This window comes from Bicyclus anynana, chromosome 4, assembly GCF_947172395.1.
Source record: "Bicyclus anynana chromosome 4, ilBicAnyn1.1, whole genome shotgun sequence".
NCBI lineage: Eukaryota > Metazoa > Arthropoda > Insecta > Lepidoptera > Nymphalidae > Bicyclus > Bicyclus anynana.
This window is the reverse complement of record NC_069086.1, coordinates 9,568,507-9,586,305: the sequence shown is the minus strand read 5'-3', so window position 1 is coordinate 9,586,305 and position 17,799 is coordinate 9,568,507. Positions and strand designations below refer to the sequence as shown.

Below are 17,799 nucleotides of genomic sequence, written 5' to 3'. Positions count from 1 at the left end.
ATATAAGTACTTGCAGAACATATTTTACACTTACAATACAATATATAGCAGTGTTCATGTAGCATTTCCATTTTCTGAACTTGAAAGTATGAAGTAGCGCACTTAACGAGGGGTAGCTAAAGTTCAAGAGTTTGTGTGTTTGTTTGTTTGATTGATCTCTCGCGCTAATCGCAGGAACTACTGGTCCGATTTGAAAAAATATTTCAGTGCTATATATAGTGATATATAGTGATAGCCCATTTATCGAGGAAGGCTATATATTATCCCCGTATTCCTACGGGAACGGGAACCACGCGTGTAAAACTGCGCGACGTCAGCTAGTAATCTATATAATACGATTTGTTGTACTAGAACAAAATGCTTGTGATTGAAAAAATAAACACATAAATATTGCATTATTTTCGGGAGCCTGTTAGAGTTCTAGCAATATTTATTGTATTTAGCTTATGATTGGTTAACCTGAATGTTATGTTGTCTATGGTACATAAAAATTTGAAAACAAAAACGTTAAAATTCTTAGTGCGTATCCATAGACAGAAAATAGATCTTACTAAATGTTCTCCAGCAGATTTGTTTTGTGTTTGCCCCTTTGACACCTATATATAATGGACCTGTGGCATTTTACGTCAATATTGGTCAAGGATTTAATTAATGATTTTAAACTTATTTCGTGGTTGTTCATTTAATTTTTTAGAGAATAAACAAAATTTTTTCGTAACCTCTCTAACTTAAAGAAAGCTACCTTAATGGAGCGAGATAGATATTTTTTTAGTCATTGCGTAAAGAGGTTAGACATATTTTACATGACAACATCAATTATGTCATTTGTGACCAAATTATCTTTTGTTTTTGGTGACCCAAAATGGCTATTGTTGTGGTTCCGGTGCAACGGTATTCGAAATATTACGGAAATAATAACCAATAAGCTTGTGAATCGCAAAATAAAATAAATATTATACAATGGTGAAGTGCGCAGTTGTTGCCTACACCAACAAAACCCAAACAAAACTAGCGGGAATTTCATTTACAAGTTAGTATTAAAATCTTTGATTTTTCTGTTGATATTATATTGAGTTGTATGAGTATTTTAAAGGTATTTTTTTTTAATTTGACTCATGACTAATTTAAAGCTTTACAATACGTGGTTTTATGGGCAATACTTCAAAGAATTGAATTATTTCACGAGTTTTGGTTTGACCGTATACGTAGTGATGGGAAAGTATTGTTTACAATATCGATGAATAGTGAACAATTGATTTGTTTCGCTATATCATCCAAATAAGCGAAAACGTATAAATTAATAAATTATTTTATGTTCTATAAGTATAGTTATTTTATATTTTTCAGATTTCCATAAAATCATAATTTTTATGATTTGCAAATTTTAATTTTAACATTTATTTATATATTTTTTTTATTGTGTGTAAGAGAAAGACATCATTCACAAATTTGAAAAAAGATTTTGCTGGTTGGTTGCTTTATGTAGGTACTCATATAAATACTAATGTTGCATTTATAGTAATATTTTAGTAGATAACCAAAGAATAAAAATTACCTACTGCAGAATTTATCACCTGAGCAACAAGTAAGACAACCCTTGCAAGAAGTGAATCTTAATCTGTTATCAGAGAGTCATGACAATGCTGTTTCCCAAAATGGAATACAAGTAAGTAAACTTGATGATGAAGATTTATTATTTGAAATATATAGCTATTGGTCTATTTATTTGGTTGGCATTTAGGTAGACTCGACATAATTAAAGACTTATTAGATTTATTTTTTTATTAAGATCTAGATTTTCGACTCTAACTACCTCTGGCCAAGTGGCTGGGCTCAAGTCCAGGGTTATCCTAAAAAAATAATTACCTATGAAAAGGAAAAGCTGATTAAGTATTGGACAAAGTTCTAGGCAAAAATCAATAAACTATCTTAATATTGTTATTTACAGTAACGATAATTATTTTGTTTTTTGCAGGATATAATGGTTCCATCTACTAATCAGTCACTCAGTAGGTACACCAAACGTACGAATAGTAACGGCTGGTTCAATTAAGGACGTTTTGCTCGTATTGTCAAAAACATATTTAAAAACTAAAATTTTATTGTAATAACGTCTCAAAAAAATATTTAAAAAAAATTTTGTCTACTAGAACGATAATCAAATATTTAAGACTATTTATAAAAAAGTGTCAACTAGTCTATTACTTTTTGTTATGTATAACGTATAACGTTGTATCAAGAATTGTAAGTTTGCAACTTCCATAAATAAATTTTGTTGATGAATTACGATTTTTATTTCCTATTGCCTTGAGGATTCAGTGCATAACCTGTGCGACTTGGAGAGTTTAGTATTAGGCTGGTGGTCTAGGACAACATCATATTCATCTGATAGTAATCGTTACACATTCAAGACATAAACACAGGTCAACGTTCGTGAGTGCCAATACAAAACATTGTATAGTTTAAATAATTTATACTATACAGTGTTTATTAAATACCACAGAGTAACCAGAGAGAGTTTTTACAAACTGCGTGCTGAAGCTGCTGCAACAAAACATAAGTCACGCGTCTCCTTGACATTTGCATATAAAAACAATTATGTATAATAATCAATAAAAAAATACTCCATCTTATTTCCTTAGTTTTTGAGAACAGTTTTTAAAATATTTAGAAACATATGACGCCATTTTTCTTGAATAATATTGAAAATTACTGATGCGACGGTTCGTATCGTACTGACAAGAGAACGTATTCGTTTTTGAATTTCATATTCGTAGCGGGTACGACACCGTCATGTTCCGTACGCTCCATCTGTATATTATTGATTAATCTATGTTAAATACAAAACACTTTAATGAGAAAATCAATTGTATGGAATTTTATATTATAATAATGTAAGACAGAATTTAAAATGTTTCATTTTATTAAACATAATATTTTGTATAATTTTATATCGAGTGCTTAATTATTATCGATAAAACAGCCCTAGCTCAGTTTGGTGACCAAACATGGTTACCGGAAGCCTCAACGAAAATTACTTGTCACATATCCTCTATTATTTATGTATCTAAGGTTTGCCCTTTTATTACGTCCAATCCAAGGTTTACCACTCATTTGTTTTTTATTATTTCATAATAAATAATATTTTTTTTACAAAGTGGCTTCCACGAAAATAAATTACTCCTACATGTACTACATACTCCTGACATGACTCAGACGAATTATTGATTAGAATTATTATCGATTACGAATCAAGACAAAATAAGATGCATAAATAAAAAAAAAATCCAGTCGGGGATCGAACCCAGGACCTACGTCTTGTAAATCCACCGCGCTTACCACTTCGCCACGGAGGCCCGCAAGATGCATAATCATACATACCTAACCATAATGTAACCTGATAAATCAATTCGCAAAAAATCGAGATTGAAAATATTGATTTTAAAAAATCTGTATTTTTCAAGTTTGTATACTTGTTTGCGCAATGTAATGTAATTTCACTTTATGAAAAATAAGATACATAACCGTAACGTAACCTATTAATCTAATTCACAAAAAAAATCACAAAGAACTTTTGCTTGCTTCGAGAAAAACAGAAAATATCAAATGTCGATTTCCAAGGGTGAAATATCGATTCAGTACTACTTATTGATTCAAAAGATCGATTTTTTTAGGCTTGAAAAATCGATGCTTCGATTAATCGACCTCAGAATAAAGACCTAATATAATAATGTGATCACAGAGTACATTATATTAATGTGTTATTAATGTTCTGTGGCGTGAATCAGTGAACCAAGTATCTATTAATCTGTGCCGTGTGTTTGCTCTGTGCCGTGAACCAAATGACCACAGACCACAAATGAAGCAAATGACCACTTTGAAGTATTAGTGTTCTGTGATTACCACAGATTAATAGATTAGATGATAGTGATACTACAAATGACAAATCTGAAATCAATCCAATTTTTATTTTAATAAACTTCCAACTTTCTTACTCAAAATAATCTAAAAAATATAAAGCTCTTTGCTATTAATATCAAGTATCAACAATATTTTTTGTTTATAATTATATTATATTTTGTATGCTAATTTACCTATAAATTTATTCATGTAAAAAGTAGTAATAAAATTATTTAAAGATACAGATTACAGATATAGAGTACACGCCAGGAATACGTTGTGTGATATGTGTAAATAAATACTAAAAGAATACAAAATGAGCGATTCTGAATTAGGATATGGGTCCTCATTTACTGTAGATTCTGTTAAAGTTATAGCTGAAAGTGTCGGTATAGGAAACCTTGTCGACGACGCAGCAAAAGAATTGGCTGATGATGTTTCATACCGTCTGAAAATCATTGTACAAGATGCTATGAAATTCATGCAACATTCGAAACGGCAGAAATTGTCCATTACTGACATAGACCATGCTCTAAAAGTTCAAAATATTGAGGTAAACAAAGATATGTATGTCTAATTATATCTATGTTTAGTAACATCTTATTGTCAACACTTTTACTATTCGCAACCTAATAGCTCGTCATGATCTGTGTATCTGCATATATCCCATTACAATATCAAACAATACCTATCTGTATTTGTGCCAAATTCATTCAAAGTTGTTCTGCCTTACTACTATCTAATATCCTAATCCATTTAGTATTAGCCGACTTTTTATATTAACCAATCAAAATCATACCTAAAATTTCTGTTTATTTCAGCCACAATATGGTTTTATTCAGCCTGATTCATTGCCATTCAGATTTGCTTCTGGTGGAGGCAGAGAATTGCATTTCATTGAGGAAAAAGACATAGACTTGTCAGAGATATTATCAGCACCACCGCCAAAGATACCACTTGATGTTTCACTCCGAGCTCATTGGTTGAGTGTTGATGGTGTGCAGCCGACAGTGCCAGAGAACCCTCCTCCGTTATCCAAAGAGGCCCAGAAGTTGGAATCTGTTGATCCTATCACTAAGCTGAGCAAACCTGCTAATAAAGATGCTGCTGGTATGTATTGGTGCTTAAGTATATACTACCTACTAAATAAGGCAAGGAATTCCCTTTCCATTTATACTATATACAATATTATACATTTTCCAATATTATACACAGTTGTGTAGAAACCAAAAAAAGGTGTGCATTTCAATTTAAATCTTAACAACTTAGCCCGTTTAGATTGATCATCACTTACTCAGGTGAGACTGTAGTCAAGGGATTGTATCAAACATGTAAAGAGTAATAAAAAAATGAAAAAAAAACCTGTTTAAAGGTTTCATGATGATGATGTGGTGCCTATGCTCATATGTCGCTTTTAATTTCTTTTGTCGAACAGGTTTTTATTTCATACCCCAGTATGCCTAATATGTGAATGACATATCTTGTTAAGATATTATACCCAGCACTTTTGTCCTAATGTTTTTAAAAAGAACAATATTTTTGCTGTCACCTTTATTGGTTGTTCTTGTCTTTACCTGAAGACTGTTGTTGTCTGAAGATAAATTATGTTGTGGTGCATATTTACTGAAAAGGTTACTACTACTAAACAATTTGATGTACAAGAAGTGACGTGCACTTCATAGATGCAAAAAATGCACTACGTGCCCTAAGGACTCAATACAAATCTATGCTGGACCACAAAGTACATAGTTGGACAAAGAATTTTCCGATTTTTACTTTTATTCCATACCCTAGTTAAATACCATATTCACGCCACTGCATACAAGATCTGTTTCACAACTTAACATAGCAGCACATAAAATCTAGTGACATGCACAGTACAGTGGTTTTAACTAGGCACAGTGTACAGAGCCTGCAATATGAATAATTACTTTTTCAATGCAGGTTCATGAGTGCCTCAGAGTAAGCAGCTGTGTATTTTAACATCTATGGAGTGCATGCCACTAATTGTTATGTTCATCTAATAATAATGATCTAACAGTCTTTAACACATCACAGGTCTTATTTATTTTTATTTACAAATGTAACGGTTGCAGGTAAACCAGTATGTGGTAAAGCAGCTCGGCTGAAAGCTTCAGAGTCTGTACACGTTAAACAACTCGCCACACACGAGCTCAGCGTGGAGCAGCAGTTGTATTACAAGGAAATCACTGAAGCTTGTGTTGGAAGTGATGAAGGAAGACGTGCGGTATGATATTTTTCAAAGAATAATAATTATATATATATACTTATGCCATACTCTATGTGCAATGTTTACTAACAAACAAAATAAAATTGAAGGTATAAATTCATTCAGTCATTTTACACCTAATAATAATTTTAATTAACTTGTTCTTAAATTAATCAGGAAACTCAGTATCTCATTTTCTATTGATTTGAACTAGGTTTCAAACCCAGGACCTCATGATATGAAACCACATAGGCTATCCACTGGACCAACAAGGCAGTGACATACCTATTATATAAAATTCTTGTGTTGCAGTTACCAAACTCCTCCAAAACGGCTTGACCAATTATTATGACATTTTGTATGCATATCTGGTAGATCTGAGAAACAGCTAACGTTTATTTTTCATACCCCTAAGTAATAAGGGTAATCCCAAAATATCATTGATTTGTAAAGCAAATGAATTTTTGGCCTGGTTTTCCAGGTCAGCACGAATTTGTGTATAATTTTAATTTTTTCAATTTAATTATATTACTATAAAAAATTATAGGAAGCTCTCCAATCGCTGGCGTGTGACCCGGGTCTCCATGAGATGTTGCCAAGGATGTGCACATTTATCTCCGAGGGTGTGAAGGTCAATGTGGTGCAAAACAACTTGGCACTCCTTATTTACTTGATGAGAATGGTCAAAGCTATGCTGGACAACCAGTCCTTGTACTTGGAGAAGTATGTAAGTGAATAATAATAATCTATATCTACTAATATTTAAAAGATAAACAATTTGCATTTTTGTTTGTAATGAACAAACTCAAAAACTACTGATTTGAAAAATTCTTTCACCAATGGAAAGTTACATTATCAGGGAGTAACACAAGCTATATCCCCATATTCCCACAGGAATGGGAATTATTCTGTCTCGAGAATCATTGCCACGAGAATGATCAAGCAGAAACCCTAGCTAATTCCCTAGTAGTGAAGGTCTCGTCTCCCGCAGCTGCACGAGCTGATCCCGTCGGTGTCGACGTGCATCGTGGCGCGCCAGCTGTGCATGCGGCCCGAGGTGGACAACCACTGGGCGCTGCGGGACTTCGCCGCGCGCCTCATGGCGCAGATATGCAAGACCTTCAACACCTCCACCAACAACCTACAGACTAGGGTCACTAGGTACATTTTGACCATGGTGATGATGAATTAGCTTATATGTAGCTTCATACCGTAAGCTCCATATTTTACCTAGGACTCGATCCTAGGTCAAATATTGAGCTTTCTGTCCTTCAAGATATTCTCACAAAAAATTTCGAGTCAGAGTTGGGATGTCACCACAGTTAAAGCAGTGCCTCAGAGAACTTGTCAATCTGTCAATCCCGCACATTTGGTCATTATTATTTGACGGACGACGCCCGCTACTCACAATTTCGCCGGAACCATGGATTTTGTGTTAATCTTAAAATCTATTTCCATTCCAAATTTCAGCCAAATCGCTTCAGTAGCCGCAGTGTAAAGGAGAAACAAACATACACACTTACACATAAACTTTATAATTTATAATATTAGCGTGATAGTGATTGTACAAAATCAAACATCAGCACACTAAGCCTGCCGTATTGGAGCAGATTGGCGGGTCAAAGCTCCATACGCCCTCCCCTATAAGAAAGCTGGAAATCACACTTATATTATAAAGGCGAAAGTTTGTGTGTGTATGTGTGTATGTTTGTTCCTCCTTTACGCTGCGGCTACTGAAGCGAATTGGCTAAAATTTGAAATGGAAATAGATTTAACTCTGGATTAAAACATAGCCTATTTTTCATCCCGAAAAAATCCATGGTTCCCGCGGGGTTCGTGAAAAACTGAATTCCACGCGGATGAAGACGCGAGCGTCCGCTAGTCATCTATATTCATCGGCATCACATATATATTTTACAGTTTAAAGCCACCTGAGTTTTATGGAGTCAGGGTCAAAAAATGTTCAGTGTTTAACATATTTGTTCTAAGAGTAATTTAATAATTCTTTCACAGATTATTCTCAAAAGCCTTGCAGTGTCCATCTCAAACGAACAATGAAAGTGGTCCCTCCATGGTTCCGTCAATGAAAGAGTCTGAAAAGACCCCACTGGCGTCTTTGTACGGCGCTGTTCAAGGCTTAGCAGAACTTGGACCTGAAGTTGTGAAGGTATCATTTCCAATACTAAGAAATCTAAAATATTGACCAAACGTACGCTATGACAAGGCAAATTGCAGCGCATACACTTACACAAACATAATCAAAGTTGAAAACTCATAGCAATGACCAATGTGTATTAATGTAATCTACAATAAATAAGCTAGTTGACACTTTTTTTAATGGTCTTAAATAGTTCATTATTGTTCTACTAAATTGAAAAAAATAAGTTCATATTTTTTTGAGACGTGATTACATGAAAATTTCATTTATGGCTTCACGATTGAGCTCTGGGGCCAATACACCCTATTGGCCTGAGTGTATCAGTCCCGGCGCCTCCTAGATCGTGAGTTGCGCACGTTCTATATTAGAATGGGTATCCAAAGCTTCTCTACTAGGATCATACCAAATTTGTCTGAATATTTACTAAAGGTAGAATGATAAGGCTAATCAGGTCCGGGTGCGCAGGTGTTCATCCTGTCACGCGTGCGCTGGTTGGGCGAGCGTGTGGAGGGCGCGTTGAGCGGAATCGGCGGCGCCGACCGACTGGCGGCGGGCAACCTCAAGCATCAGCTGCTCAAGGTGCTGGCGCCCGTGGTGCGCGCGCACCGCCAGCCGCCCGACCTGCCCGACGACTACAAGTGAGCTGCACTTTACATTATTATAGTCATAACAGCTTGACGACTTGATTTAGATGTCAGCACGCACACGTGCTGCAAAAGTTACGTGTCGACTTTATGTTATGACTGTTATGAAATTGTTTCGCATCACTAATACAACTGTCACTGAAACGTCATAGGGATCATCATTCGGCGTGCGAACTATAGTGACGTAAAATTTCTTTACACACTCTTGGGGACTTGGGGACTTGGGGAGTAAGCTGGTGAATGTGTAACGAAAACTGTAATCGAAATGACAAACAAGTTTGTCCAGAATCGAATCGGTATTTTCTTTTAACGGCCAAATTGTGAACTAGTAGGAGCTTGTGAAATAAAGCAAGTCTGACACGAGAGCTGGCGCTACAAACTTAAGTTTCTCTTTCATGCATTATTTTATATTTGAAAGAAGTTTAACTTCAGTCGTGTGGTCTAAAACATAGTCATTTTTTAGGGTTCGGAACGTACGTAGTATAAAAACGGAACCCTTATAATATCACTGTCGCATATTTTATTTCTCCGAAAATACAGGTATGTATTGGGAATAGGTAAAATTTGAATAGGGGGGGTAAGATGGAATGTTGAAATAAAATACTTTTACAAACTTCAAATGAAAGGTCTTGATAACAGGACTTCAAAATTATTTTTTTTGGAATTAAAATACAGAAATTAGCTTTCCACTTGAAGAATTTTGAAATTTTTGAATAAAAGACGAAATACACAAAAAAAAATATTTCAAACTGACTGACACATCAAATGAGAGCTCTTGATGGATTGAGATGATATGAGAACTTTTAATAACCTCGTTATTAAAAGTTCTCATATCGACAGTCATACATATCATATCAAGTTGGGAGGAGGGTAGAGCAAAAAAAAATTAGAAGGTCAGTTAGCTAAATGATTTGATAAGATTTGTGTATGCAGACGGGAGTACGGCTACTTGGGGCCCAGCCTGCAGCAGATGGTGAGCAAGCTGCGCTCGTCGCCGACGGGCGGCAACGCGGGCGGCGCGGTGGCCGTGGTCACGTGCACGCCGCCGCTGCTGCCCTCCCCGTCGCCCGCGCCCGGCCCCTCGCTCGCCCCCGCGCCCGCCCCCGCGCCCTCGCCCTCGCCCGCGTCCGTCACCATTCAGCACACGTCGCAGGCGCACGCCAAGACTATCGGTACGTTTTATACATTTAAATATATACAGGGTGCTCGGGAGTATTTCCCATAACTCTAGGGTTGTATTCTTCAAGAAAAATTAATTAAAAATGACTAAGGAACATGACGTCTAAAGTTTTTGGAGTAAAAAATTTTTCCTTTCTAAATAGATCTTAAATTGTGTCCCTTATATCGCATCCTTATATTGTGCCCTATCCAAACTTATTCATTGATAAATATCATGAAGTAGCTTACTAGTGAAGTGTTTAGTGCCAATTGCAATATCTCGTCGATATCGCCAGTATACTACGATTACGTATTTTAAAATGCAAGGCGTGTGTTACATGGATAGTCGAAATTATTTGAGTTAGTTTGTATGAAAACATAAAAAGTATTAGTTAACAATAACAAAATGGTATGCAGTTTGGTTCCTATAAGTGGACTCGTCGATCTTGAAGTTATGGGAAACACTTCCGAGCCCCCTGTATAACTTAAAGGTGACAGACAGACTGACTGACTGACATAGTGATCTATCAACGCACAGCCCAATTCACTGGACGCATCGGGCTGAAATTTGGCATGCAGGTACTATGATGTCCGTCCGCTAAGAAAGGATTTTGATAAATTCTACCCCCAAGGGGATAAAATAGGGGATGTAAGTTTGTATGAAACTTTGTCAATTTTGCGGCGATTTGGCTGAAACTTGGATTGGAAATAGATTTTACTCTGGATTAACACATAGGCTACCTTCATCCCGGAAAAAACTATGGTTCCCACGGGATTTGTGAAAAACTGAATTACGCGCCCGCTAGTACATTATGTTTTCAAAAAAAGACGCTAGTACATTGTATTAATAATTGTCTTTAATAGTTTACGTAAAGTGTTGAACTGTGTGCGTGGCGGCACCTGAACTGGGTCCTAACTGAAAATCAGTGCTGCATACTTTTTTTATTGAAAGTATGCGGCAAAATGCTGAGTTGGGGCCTTTTTCTAGGTTATGCCACATATTACAGGACATTCTTTAGTGCTCCACTGTTTGAGGACAGTTAAGCCATAATATGTTATAATTTAGATTTAATGTGATATGTGGCATTACTTAAAAATAAAGATCTTTTCTTTCTTTCTTTCTAATAGTAAAGGTGTATGAAGTTTATATTGTAATAGTAAAGGTGTATACGTTTGTGTGCGTCACTGAAGAAGCCTCAGCAAACCAAATTGATATCATCTGTATTATAATTGTTATTCTGATGTTGAGTATAGTTGAACGTAGTTGATTTCTGTTGAAACATCTTTTGACGACCTCCGTGATGTAGTGGTATTTACAAGACGTAGGTCCTGTGTTCGATTCCCGGCTGGACCGATTGAGGTTTTCTTAATTGGTCCAGGTCTGCCTGGTGGGAGGCTTCGGCCGGCTAGTTACCACACCCTACCGACAAAGGCGTAACGCCAAGCGATATAGCGTTTCGGTACAATGTCGTGTAGAAACTAAAAAGGGGTGTGGATTTTCATCCTCCTCCTAACAAGTTAGTCCGCCTCCATCTTAGATTAATAGCCCTTTATTTTTAGAATAATAAGCCTTTATTCTTAGATTAATAGCCCTTTATTCTTAGAATAATATCTTAGAATAATAAGCCCTTTATTCTGTGTTAAGAAATTACAATATTATACATATACATTACATTTTGTTTTAATTTTTTTTTTTAAAGAATGTCTCTTAACATAGTGTGCCTTTCAGCATAGGCCTCCTCCAGCGACTTCCACTGCTCTCTCTCTAATGCGACCCTTCTCCATTTTGGACCTGCTGTGAGCTTTAAGTCATCCTCCCATCTAAGGAACTGTTTGCCCCGATTTGCCCATCTTAGATTGCATTGATGAAATTATAGTCACAGGCTAACTTGTAAAGAATAAAAAAAAAACTGATATTGACAGAGTCGGTGGCGAGTCGCAACGTGGTGATAACGTCGTCCGCGCCGCAGTCGCCCGCGCCCTCCACGCCGCCGCCGCAGAAGTTCGTCATCGTGTCTTCGCAACAGAAGAATCAGGTCTTTACTAATGTAATAACAAACATTGGGATTTATTATTTGACGGCTATGATTTTTTTTGATAAATTAAAGATAAAATTTGATTAAATAAAGATTTCATAATTAAAGTAGAGATATCAAGCTTTTTTTTTGATATAAGTAAATTGCCGGGTGGTTAGGATAGGCTAGGGCAAGGAATGGGCATTCCCTTTTACCTCTTTATAACATTATAGTCTGGCAAGTTCGTACTCCCACGATATGTGGGCGACTAGGGAAAGTGATAGGGAGAGCCGTGATAGCCCAGTGGATATGACCTCTGCCTCCGATTCCGGAGGGTGTGGGTTCGAATCCGGTCTGGGGCATGCACCTCCAACTTTACAGTTGTGTGCATTATAAGAAATTAAATGTCACGTGTCTCAATCGGTGAAGGAAAACATCGTGAGGAAACCTGCATACCAGAGAATTATCTTAATTCTCTGCGTGTGTGAAGTCTGCCAATCCGCATTGGGCCAGCGTGGTGGACTATTGGCCTTACCCCTCTCATTCTTGGAGACACGAGCTCAACAGTGAGCCGAATATGGGTTGATGACGACGAGGGAAAGTGAGGTCCGTCAGTCGTGGGTTTTTCATTCATCGCTACGAGTGTTACGAACGAAGTTGCCAAGCTATAGTATAGATGTCGTGTCATTTGTCAGACGCAGCCGGCTAGCAGCGCGGGTCACATCGTGATGCACAGCTCGCAGCCGACCATAGTCCGCAGCCAGAACGTAAGTCCCTCGCACTGTACTTACTGTTGAATGCTGGCGATGTATGCATGACTTCTGTATGTGCATTGTGCATGTCTTGGCATGGATTTATACGTGGAATTTACGCTTACTTAAGTTTTTTTTTTTTAATTTTGTGGTTGCCATATTCGAAGCGCATAAAGAGATTGTATTACAAACTTATATATGCACATAATTCTCATTCCTGTGGGGGTATGTGGGGGTAAAATGCCTGTGTTACTCGCTCACAATATGGCTTTTCACTAGTGAGTTTTTTTATCTGTCTAGCAGTTTCGGAGCCAAATAAACAATCGAACAAAAATTTAAATGTTACCTCTTTATAATATTAGTTTCATTATATGCCGTACATTAGATGTGTTTAGATTAGCATAGTGACTGTAGAGTAGGGTAGTACTATGTATATGTAATAGATTGTAGATATTCTATTGTTTCGTAGGTTTGTGATCGGTAGTTAGTGTACGTTGGTGGTGTTTGTAAACTTTGTAGTCGGTGGTGGTCACGAGCGGGCCGGCGGGCGCCGCGCCGCCACAGAAGGTGGTGGTAGTGGGCGTGCCCCCACCCGCGCACCAACCGCACCAACCGCACCAGCCGCACCAACCGACCGCTGGGGTCAGCCAGGTGAGTTATAATTTATAGTATTTTGCATAAATATTTTTCATGTATGTATATAATAATTCATTAATTATTATTGCATCACCTGGCTTTTTTGAGCTTTTTTTTCTCGCCATTTTGTAATATTTATATGAACGCTGAAACGCTCCATAATCTATTCTAATTGAGTTTGTGTTTGCAATGTGGAACAGAAAAATATGTGGTCGTGAGCGTGGAATATAGTGGAATATAGCCGTAGTGTCGCTCGCAATGTCCTTGACTTCCGCATGAAACGAACCGCGAGTGTCAGTGCCAGAAGCATGGGAAATATTTCGTTTTTACATCAATAACATTCTAATACGACGGACGTCTCACACTAACGTCATTGAACTAAAAATAGCGAGAATATTGGTATACCTACGTCCATAGACATACATAACAGATGGAAGAGAAAGAAAATGAAAGTTGTCATACGCCATACCTATAGAAAGAGATGAATACTCATAATTTGCCAATAAAATCATATACCTACCAAAAAAAAAAAATTAAATATGCTGTACTCTAAAAAGCGTAAAATAACATCAATCAATACATTTTTTATTTACTGGATACATAGGCATTTCACTTAAATATTATCTACACTGACATTTACATATATACTACATTTGTACATACAGTTTTTATTTACTGGATATATATGTATTTCACATAATATATTTTACTAGTGGACGCCCGCGACTTCGTCCGCGTGGGAACCATGAATTTTTCCAGGATTATAAGTAGCCTATGTATTAATCCAGAGTAAAATCTATTTCCATTCCAAATTTCAGCCAAATCACTAACTGTACTAACCTTTGTGCTGCGGCTCAGTAGCCGCAGCACAAAGGAAATGTTATGCTATTTCTTACATGATGAACAAACTTACTATACGTACTAACAATGTAATTCGATACCGATTAAATTAAATTTATCCACAATTTACCTACTACCTGCCTTCAAGAATAATAATTGATAACTATAGCTTGGCAAGGACTGTCCGGATATGAATTCGCGGGGCATGGCTTCCACGCTCCCATCCCGCGCGGATCATCGGGAATGTTACGCACGATTTGCCAAGCTATAGTCCTACTATTCTACTAATATTATATAGGCGAAAGTTTGTGTGTGTGTAAGTATGTTTGTTCCTCTTTTACGCTGCGGCTACTGAAGCGATTTGGCTGAAATTTGGAATGGAAATAGATTTTACTCTGGATTAACACATATTCATTTTCATCCCGGAAAAATCCACGGTTCCCGCGGGATTTTGTGAAAAACTAAATTCTACGCGGACGAAGTTGCGGGCGTCCGCTAGAAAAGAAAACTACAGTACGTCACTGTTGTCGGCAGGCGCCGGTATCGGTGGTAGCGAAGCCAGTCTTCGCGCGCAGCGGGTCGGCCCAACAGCCGCCGCCCGAGCTGGACGACCTGTCGCACCTTGCCTGACGACCGCGCACCATCAGCTTCATCATCAAGGAGGTCCGCAAGAAGACCTAGACTGCCTACATATGCTTCTAGCCTTGCGTTCCTTGCAGCTGGTGAAATTTGTTTTTCCGCGACTTAAGATAGATACAGACTTGAATGACATATGCAATCATTGACTTGTTTTATATAGTTTTTAAGCAATTGACAGACGAAGTTAGATTATCCAGGACATGTTAGGGACCTATAAAGTTTTTCTTATTATAATGAATTATAATGAATTGGCATTGTCAGTCGCTTCGTTTCATCTATACTAATGTTATGCCAGAGAAATTATTTATTTTAATTGTCTGCGTGTGTAAAGTCTGCCAATCCGCATTGGGCCAGCGTGGTGGATTACTGGCGTAACCGCTCTCATTCTAAGAGGAGACTCGTAATTAGATCAAAATTCATACATTTTTATCATCCTTACACTGAACGATATCGATAACGATAACAAAGATATTACTAATTTTTTTGAACGCCCATACACATTTAAATATCAGCGAATCAAAGACGTTATTAATTCGTGCCATTTTGTATGCGGCGTTTTTCAGGGACCCGCGGCAGTGCCGCAAATCTGACCCTTTAAATCGCTGTAGCTCCGAAAGTAATGACCGCAGATACTTTTACAAAATTGCTTTACTGTTACCATACTCCTAATTTATATACAATTTAAAAAACTGTTATCAATCCTACTATAACCATGTTTTCATGCTATAGAAGATGGGTATAACCAAGACCTGAAACTTGATAGAAACCAGCTGACTGCTAGAACAATTTTTGCACGTCACTAATTTACTTATTACGACATCTGAACTCTTTGATTTTAATCAGAATTGACAGAATTAGAATTGACTAGAAACATACATAAATATCTCATAAGACGCAACGTTCTTTGTACATAAAACAAGTCTGTCTCTAACTTTAAAAACGCCTTAACACAGCGAGCATGTATAATTTACTATGTAGACAAAAATGCAGCAGGGTTTTTGCGTAACCGAAGCACTTTATACGGCGCTTAAGACTTGTTTACCGTGAATAGACAATTAGACAGTGAATCAGTGGCATAAGTGAAAAACTTAGTAAGAGAGTCGCTATTGTTTTTATAATGAATGTGAAAATGTTCTTTGTAAATTGTATAGGTGTGCATTGTATTTAATTGATGATTGTCCAGAGATCGATAGGTGACTTGATCAGCCTAACAATGGGGTATGTAGCTAACAAGCGTTAGCGGTTATAGTAAGATAATCGATAATGTAACGATATTTTCGATTGACAGGTTGATCACGTGACCTATCAATAATGAATGTCATCTCTGTACATTTTTTAGTTTTCGAAACGTTTGTAGAAAGAATTGAGGTGTTTTTTGGCTAGAGCGGCCCGTGTAATATGAGTTCTCTACACTGTTGGCTATTGTACATGTACGTTGTAATGTAGAGATACAGATTTTCTACTTTTGGAAGAGGTTAGTTTTTGAATTGGTTATAATTTAGTAAGATTATACAGACAGACGTGTCTGTATGTGCAACTTTAGGAGCATTTAAGCGAAAAGGTGTTATTATAGTACTTTATTATATTAGTGCGGTAAGTTCTTAATTACAGCCGATATTGCTGGCCCGAGCCGTAGGCGAGAGTACAAGAAAGCAGAAGCTGTTATTATCATAGCGCACGTATGTCATACGACGTTTATAACATATTTGTGAGGTAACACACTTCTGAAAATGAATTTGCATCCGCTTGTTTTCCATATTATGACGAAATTTAGATACGCTTGGAAGTATCCATCGGTAGATTTTTCCAGCACGAGGCTTACGAGTAGCCTTTTTTATGCTACCTTTGGGACTTCTAGCGGTGTCGAATTAATAAATCCATCACTACTTGACATGTTAAAATTAAAATTATACAGCGTAATGAAATAGCGCTTAAGTATTATTTTTCCACAGCTTTTTTAGGCAAAGGCATCAAAAACAGTTAGTATTACTAATAATTATTTTTTTAATATTCTTGTGTTTTGTTATAGATAAACGGTTGTCATGTATTGTCGAAATTAATAAAATGAATTAATTAAATGTTTATTTATTATATTTTATCTCACAAGGTTAATTTTATTCATAAAATGTTTACCACTTCTCAGACATAAAATCTCTTTGCTGAGATCTAAAAAAGTACCGTTCGTTTTTAGATGGATGATAAACCGTGCGTTTTACATTACGATAACGCACAAGTGCGTAATGAGATAGATAACGATATTGAAATTGATGAAATAAGAGACTATTTAGGGGGGGGAGAGGTTCTTAGGGGCTATCGCTATGATCTGAATACCTTAATGGGGGTACGTCAAGTCATAACTTTGAGTTTGAGAAACCCTACTCTAGTTTGTAGTTTCCTTTAGTTTACACACACAAATGCGTGCTTGTGCTGACAACTTCTATTACATCTAAAGCGACAAAGCCTAATTGTCTTCCTAAATTAGAACAACCATAAGTTTCGATAGACAATTATTATTTTGACATTGACGATACTTTAATTTTAACTTACCTACTTACGTTAAGGATTTCGTTAAGAAATTTAGATAATTTTGTACGTTTGTTAATTATTGTACGCGGAAATAACTTTTAAGCAAATAGAAAAATAATCTTTATTTAAATGTAATAAATATAGTTACATAGTAAAAGCAAGTATTTTTATTTTAACCTAAATAAAGACTGGCGAAGTGTGTGTCTAGTTTAGCGTAGTGCTGGGTTCCGTAGTTTCCACTCACAATTTGCGTACCAACTTAGGTACGAAAGATCTAAGGATCGAAGTACTCGTAACACAT

General features: G+C 36.6%; 1 protein-coding gene and 1 long non-coding RNA gene across 5 annotated transcripts; both read left to right on the top strand.

Moving 5' to 3' along the window:
- Window positions 1–320: 320 nt before the first annotated feature.
- Window positions 321–3,563, top strand: LOC128198077 (uncharacterized). The gene is made up of 3 exons (XR_008250821.1): window positions 321–1,030; window positions 1,565–1,666; window positions 1,976–3,563. It is a non-coding gene; the product is annotated as an uncharacterized LOC128198077 (long non-coding RNA).
- A 352-nt stretch (window positions 3,564–3,915) lies between these two features.
- LOC112043284 (transcription initiation factor TFIID subunit 6) lies at window positions 3,916–17,655 on the top strand. 4 transcript variants are annotated; one of them, XM_024078606.2, is made up of 12 exons: window positions 3,916–4,453; window positions 4,722–5,010; window positions 5,997–6,148; window positions 6,678–6,857; window positions 7,122–7,291; window positions 8,144–8,297; window positions 8,754–8,926; window positions 9,866–10,104; window positions 12,014–12,126; window positions 12,801–12,872; window positions 13,377–13,508; window positions 14,868–17,655. In XM_024078606.2, the coding sequence occupies exons 1-12, from the start codon at window positions 4,217–4,219 to the stop codon at window positions 14,961–14,963; spliced, it is 2,007 nt and encodes a 668-aa protein (XP_023934374.2). In that variant the 5' UTR covers window positions 3,916–4,216; the 3' UTR covers window positions 14,964–17,655. The 4 variants fall into 4 exon arrangements, with proteins under 4 accessions (XP_023934374.2, XP_023934373.2, XP_023934376.2 ...); XM_024078605.2 differs by having other exon boundaries at window positions 12,014–12,138; XM_024078608.2 differs by lacking the exon at window positions 13,377–13,508.
- Window positions 17,656–17,799: the final 144 nt, after the last annotated feature.

Excerpts from the sequence above, each read along its gene's own strand:
- LOC112043284 (XM_024078605.2), top strand. The coding sequence starts at position 4,217 with ATGAGCGATTCTGAATTAGGATATGGGTCCTCATTTACTGTAGATTCT. Across the intron at positions 10,105-12,013 it reads GGCGCACGCCAAGACTATCG|AGTCGGTGGCGAGTCGCAAC; the intron begins GTACGTTTTATA and ends TGATATTGACAG. Across the intron at positions 13,509-14,867 it reads CGACCGCTGGGGTCAGCCAG|GCGCCGGTATCGGTGGTAGC; the intron begins GTGAGTTATAAT and ends TGTTGTCGGCAG.